This window comes from Crocodylus siamensis, chromosome 9, assembly GCF_052110815.1.
Source record: "Crocodylus siamensis isolate JL-2025a chromosome 9, ASM5211081v1, whole genome shotgun sequence".
Lineage (NCBI taxonomy): Eukaryota > Metazoa > Chordata > Crocodylia > Crocodylidae > Crocodylus > Crocodylus siamensis.
The window spans coordinates 5,083,347-5,089,355 of NC_143403.1; the positions used below are offsets into that span (position 1 = coordinate 5,083,347).

Genomic DNA, 6,009 nt, shown 5'->3' on the forward strand with positions numbered 1-6,009 from the left:
ACTTTCCTGAAGCTAGCCTAGCATGTAACAGCATAGGCATGCTTACACATCTTGCACATTCTCATTCTAAGAGCTGAGCTAACCAGCCTGTATGGTTTTTGAGGAAATGTTTTTGGTAAGAAGTACAAGGTATTCTCAAAGAGCCGGGCCAAAGTGACAAAAGCAAGATCAAATGATGTGGTTGCTTTCATGGCTTGAAGTCCAATTTTCATAAGTCACTCAATGATTTACGAGACTTAGTCCCATTTGTTCAAAAGCAACAGGCACAGATGAGCCTGGAGACGTGGCACATTTATAATAATCTTTACAATGGGATAATCCAGGAGCAGACAGACAATGTATGGCCCTACACCAGTGTAATTTGCTCAAATCCAGTATAGAAGTACCCCAGGAAAACTCTGTGGCAATCCAAAATAACCATCTGCTCAAGGCAACACAGGCTACAACCTGCTGCCTTCCCACCCAAGAACTGTAGTAGTTTCTACTACATGCTGCTCCCTACATGTCTGCCTCCTCCAGATCTGGTGTAATTTTTCATTGCTATGCAAAATCTATGTAAGTTAAATCAGGGCAAATGTGACTTCTATCCATGTTCCTGTCCCTCAGAATCGGGCACTGAAAATCCTAGTAGGTGCCTATCTACGTCCTTAGATAACTAAATACCTTTGCAAACCTGGCTCCAAACATTCACACCACTGTTGAAAAGGAGAGCTTTGATCAAATCACCCTCGTCTCAAAACCTGTAATATTTTAGCTACATCAGAACCTCTCAGCCTTAAGACATCTTTTAACCATGGATCAAATACTTGTTGCTGGAACCATTTCCCGACTGTTTTCTGCAAAGGCAGAAGCATTTAGATGTGGAAAAAAAATAAGAGACATTGCAATTCTCACGGTTGCCTGAATTCTTTATCATGATGCATTCTGCATCCTAGCTCACATTGAACATGCATGTACCCATTTTGCCTCTTTGATTTTCAGGAGATATCCTTTTTAAAGTCAAATGTAAATGCTGCACTGAGTCTATGTTTTATGCAGCAGGATGTTACCAACTCTATTTGCATTGTATAATCACCGGTGTTTTTCAAGTCTTTTCAGGATGCGTGCACTGCCAGCTGAATTACCTAATAGGAAAAGTTTGTGTTTGAAATTATTTAAATGAATTTCCCAGTACTGTTTACAATGCTGGGACTGTCTTCATTTAACATAAGAACTTTACAAGAAGCTATTGTACGAGGCTGTCTTTGAATACAACTTGGTGGAAAGACCTGCATCTATTGGTTGTGCTGCTTTATGTTTTCTGAAATGTCCTGATCAGACAAAACTCTGGCCTGGCCTTCCTCAAAGTTAAGCTGAGATCTGGGGAGTGAAAGGGGGGAAAGAAAGGTGTAATGTTTGTTGTACACAACTTATCCTGCTATCCCACGTAAAGCCCTATGGCTTATCTGCTCCAGCTACTCTAAATAAATAGTCCAGGACCTCCATAGAGCTACTTACTGCAAAACCATGTATGAGAGAGGCTTTATCCTCAAGGTTGTCTCTCAATAGATGTTGCAGCTTGTTACCCTTCTCTGCACTACTTTCATCAACTCTATTTTATAGCCTGGGAACTGAGTCTGAGTAAGTTCAAATGAATCACCTAACACGATGCAGCAAGTCTCTGGCAGGCCTGAGAGCTGATCTCATTCTCCAGAACCAGAGTTTTTAGCAAGTATCCCAATAACTCTCCTCCCCCACCGTATGCGGTGATATGGTAATACCTGAGCAGTCCCTGGAATGCTATTTTCCAGCGTCTGTGTGGCTCTAAGCATTCAAGTGTCAGCCCTCCTCCACTCCAGCATTTTTCAGACTCATCAGCCACTATCATGTCTGGATGCACTGGATGCTAAGAAGACATGTAATTAAAACATTCATTAAATCAGTGAAGGTTAAAACAGAGGTGATGCCCTGCTTTGTCAGCCCACGGAGGAAGGACCATTGATTGAAATAGCTTTCTTGATTCCACAGGTTTCATGGAGGAGGAAATGACATATAAAACACCCAAATGGATAAATATCCAGTCATTTCTACAAAAGAAACCCACATTTGGGTTATGTACATACAAATGCAATTTGCTCTTAGAGAATTACTCTAGCACTTTACACTGCAAATGCTGTCAAGGGTAGAGCTGGCCAAGAACAAGGCTTCACGTTTACTGGAATTGTGCTGGTTTACTGCCCCTTTGGCTAAGATCACATATTGATTTCAGTCTCAACTGGACTAACCCCAAAAAACCCAAGCTGCTGCGATTCTGCAGCTGCTCGACAAATGGCAGCAGTAATATTAACAATAATGAAAAGCAGACCTACAGGCACTCTGCCCTGTGATAAGACTTGCAGCTTCCAGAGTTTCACACCCTGAAAATCCCCCCAGCCAGGAACCTTGCCTTTGCAGAAACAAAAGTTTGTCCAGTCCAAGGTATGATGAAAACATTTCAGGGTCTAGGAACTTAACAATTTTCAACGTGGTTGCATCATAAAACTTTCCAAGCACCTCTAGTTAAAGATAGCCACTACTCCCGCATCCACACAAGAAAAGTGATGGCAGTAATTATACCATAATACAGAACACACAATGAGGTAGGCTTCAGTTCTGCTCGATATTGCCAGGTAGACAACTTCAGACACTTCGGTGGCTCTCGGCGCTAGGTGGGAATCCCAACCCCATGGAAATCAATGGGAAAACTTCTGCTGGTTTCAATGGAGCTAGGATTTCATACAAAATTCTCATCCCATGCAATTTTCTTAAGGCAAGTTGCATTGCAGAAGCCTGTGCAGAGTTACAGACACAGTTAAATACAAAGACCAGTGAGAACGCCAATGAGGAAAAATGTGCTTTGCGATGAAATGTAGAAAAAAGTAACACTGGGTCAGGATGAAAAGGCAGGATGAAACGTTTCAAAGGGCAAAGGGCAATGCTGCTGGAAGGAAATCCCTGGTAGTTGCAATTGTTCCAGCAGAGCATGTCACACTGCATCCATACCAGTTGAGCACCCCGATTTTGTAGTCACAGAGTAAAGTGACAGCTGTTGGGGTCTGAGGGGTCGAGCTTCAATTAGGAAGCACACCTCTCTCATAAAAACAGCTTTATGTGTAACCTTTGGCAAAGCACTGGCTTTGCATTCCCATCAAGTTTGCACACGTTCCCAGCTGTAGTATACCCATTCATGTTATTCCCTCCTAATTGTCATCATTGCTTTAAGCCTTTGGCATCAGCTCTCTGAAACGAGTCCGATACACTACCCTATTCAGCTCAACTGTGTGTAGTGCTAGCCAGGCAGCACTTCATAAAACACCATCGTCTTAATTGCTGACCAAAGCTGCTGCTGCCAGTGTCACTGGAGAAGAGCTACTGAGGAATACAGACGTGATTGTTTTAAACTGATAAGTGATGAAAAAAGAAGAGGGTTGGGTAAAAATGATAAAGAAAAGGTAAAGACTGAGTTTGACCTGCAACTAGCCTAAATCACAGCACGTTACCCATCGTTAGCCTTAGTCACAGCACATTAGCCTCTACTTAAGGCGCTGTTTCTTCTGGGGATCATACCTTCAGATGAAATCCCATGTTAGGAATTGAAATATTATTCCCAGACTCTAGACCCCGCACGTCTTCTCACCCAGCACTTACTTGAAACTCTCCGACTCCATCCACCCGAAGAAAGAGCCAGATTTCACAGACCCCATTAGGACGTTTTGCAAGGCGAGCAATCACAAAAGTCTTGTCAGCTTCTGTAAACCCAGTGAAGTAAACTGAATCGAGAGCCTGTATTAAATATGAAGGAAAAAAAATGCTTCAGTGTGAAGGAGAGCAAAAAAGAAAGATGAGCATGCGGGAACCGACGGGCATGCAGGTTCAATCGACCAACAAAGCTTTCACCCAGTTCACAAGGGGGTATAAGGGTCTTCCAACTTAACGGGAGTCCTTTGTACAATGACTCTGGAGGACTGGGTGCAGAGACTGCCTTTCTCAGACACCTCCAGAAGCCACCTTCTACCCTCAGTCAACAATAAGAAAGTGGCTTTCGACCGACGATCAAAATTGCTTTATAAGCAACAAGTGATGAAGCCTCGTTACACCCCCAGCTAAGCATTCTCATCGCTATTTTATACCTGGTTGCTAAAAGGTCAAGATATCTTCCCAAGATTGTATACGATATATCAATGGTAGAGTCAGAAAGCGCTGCCAGATTTCCAACTCGTGCCTACTTTTCCTGGTAGATAAGGCCACTTCCTCTACTTGTCACTATTCAATCAGGACGGCTCCTCGACCCTTGTGCAACTACACTCCCTTTGAGAAAACAGACTGCTGTGGACCGCAGGGTTGGTTTGTTTAACAATTGGCCGCTGCAAATACGTACCCAGACTGCAAAGAAAAAAACCCAACCCAGTCCCAATGAGAGCGAGTCTCCAAACTCTCTGCAGAATATTTAGCAAAGGGAGAACTTCGCTGCCACAAAACTGGATCTGCCCTGTGCGCGCTACCGGCCCTAGCGCCGGATCAGGGGGCTTGTCATATTCATAGTGTGTCATCCCTGCCAGACCGGTTTACACAACTCAGGCTACCAGACTTGCTTCGGATTTGGGGGGGGGGGGGGGATGGAGAAACCCTTGCCTCTAAAAAATCTCACGGTCAGAAATGCTCATCGCGGGGGACAGGATGCCCACACTCATGTCGGCCTTGGCTCTGTGGCCGTGACCAGGCCTCGGACGCGGCCTTCGGGCCCTCAGAGCCCCTCAGGCCCCCTCAGGCGAGAGAGGTGGCACCGCAGCGAGCAGGCCCGCCGGGCCGGGGAGAAGAGCCGGTGCGGGGCGGGGGGGAGAGGAGTCCCGGGGGGGGGGCACTCACGTGCGGGTCGCGGCGCAGCTCCTGCGGCCGCTCCGGCAGCGGCGCCCGGCGGCGCGGGGCAGCGACGCGCAGCAGCCCCCGCGCGACCCCGCGCTTGAGCCGGCGCCAGCAGCCGGGGCGCAGGAGCCGCTGCGCCAGGTAGAGGCAGAGCGCGGCCAGCAGCAGCCCCGGCAGGTCCGGCATGGCCCCGCACTGCGCGGAGGCCGGGGAGCCGCGCTGCCGCGTAGGAGGGTCTCGGCGGGGCGGGGACTGCGTGCAACAGCCCCGCTGCTCCCGGCAGCCCCGGCCCGGCCCGGCCCGGCCCGGCCCCGAGCACCCCACGCAAGGCGGGGGCCGGTCCCGACCTCCTGCAGCTCCCGCGTGTCACCCCCGCCGGTCCCGACCTCCTCCAGCTCCCAGCTCCCGCGTGTCACCCCCGCCGGTCCCGACCTCCTCCAGCTCCCGCGTGTCACCCCCGCCGGTCCCGACCTCCTCCAGCTCCCGCGTGTCACCCCCGCCGGTCCTGTCCTCCTCCAGCTCCCGCGTGTCACCCCCGCCGGTCCCGACCTCCTCCAGCTCCCGCGTGTCACCCCTGCCGGTCCCGACCTCCTCCAGCTCCCGCGTGTCACCCCCGCCGGTCCCGACCTCCTCCAGCTCCCGCGTGTCACCCCCGCCGGTCCTGTCCTCCTCCAGCTCCCGCGTGTCACCCCTGCCCGTCCTGTCCTCCTGCAGCTCCTGCGTGTCACCCCCGCCGGTCCCGACCTCCTCCAGCTCCCGCGTGTCACCCCCGCCGGTCCCGACCTCCTCCACCTGTCCTCTCCTGCATCTCATGGGTGCCAGCTGCAACACAGGCCTATATCCAGGCAAGGACATATATATCCGCTCCACTGTAGAAACCTGCACGGGCAGGACGTATCCTTTCCGAGCAAAACCTGGCTTGTGCCTACACTTCGTGGGGTCGGCTTCCCTCCACTTTCTCAGGCTACTTTGTTTTCCCCTCCGTCAAGCATTGGAGGATCCTGCCAGTACTCGCTTTTCAGCACAGCGCCGGTGTGGACACCCTGGTTCTCACTTCAGTATAAGCAGTCCTCCAGCTGCAATCCCACCATGCCACTGGAGTCCTAAAGAGCTGGAAGGAACCTGTAG

The 6,009-nt window shown here is 49.9% G+C and overlaps 1 protein-coding gene across 2 annotated transcripts in view; it reads right to left on the bottom strand.

Annotated features, from left to right (window-relative positions):
* LOC149857068 (uncharacterized) overlaps positions 1-5,711 on the bottom strand; it is a 44,121-nt gene extending 38,410 nt beyond the window's left edge. The window contains exons 1-3 of one of the 2 annotated variants that reach the window (XM_090062958.1): positions 5,626-5,711; positions 3,667-3,801; positions 1,761-1,885 (exon numbers count right to left, since the gene is read on the bottom strand). In XM_090062958.1, the coding sequence (XP_089919084.1) occupies positions 1,761-1,885; positions 3,667-3,801; positions 5,626-5,694 (329 nt within the window). In that variant the 5' untranslated portion in view covers positions 5,695-5,711. Of the gene's footprint in view, positions 1-1,760; positions 1,886-3,666; positions 3,802-4,884; positions 5,161-5,625 lie in introns of those variants that run through there. The other variant, XM_090062957.1, reaches the window with a different exon arrangement.
* Between the last annotated feature and the right edge of the window lie 298 nt (positions 5,712-6,009).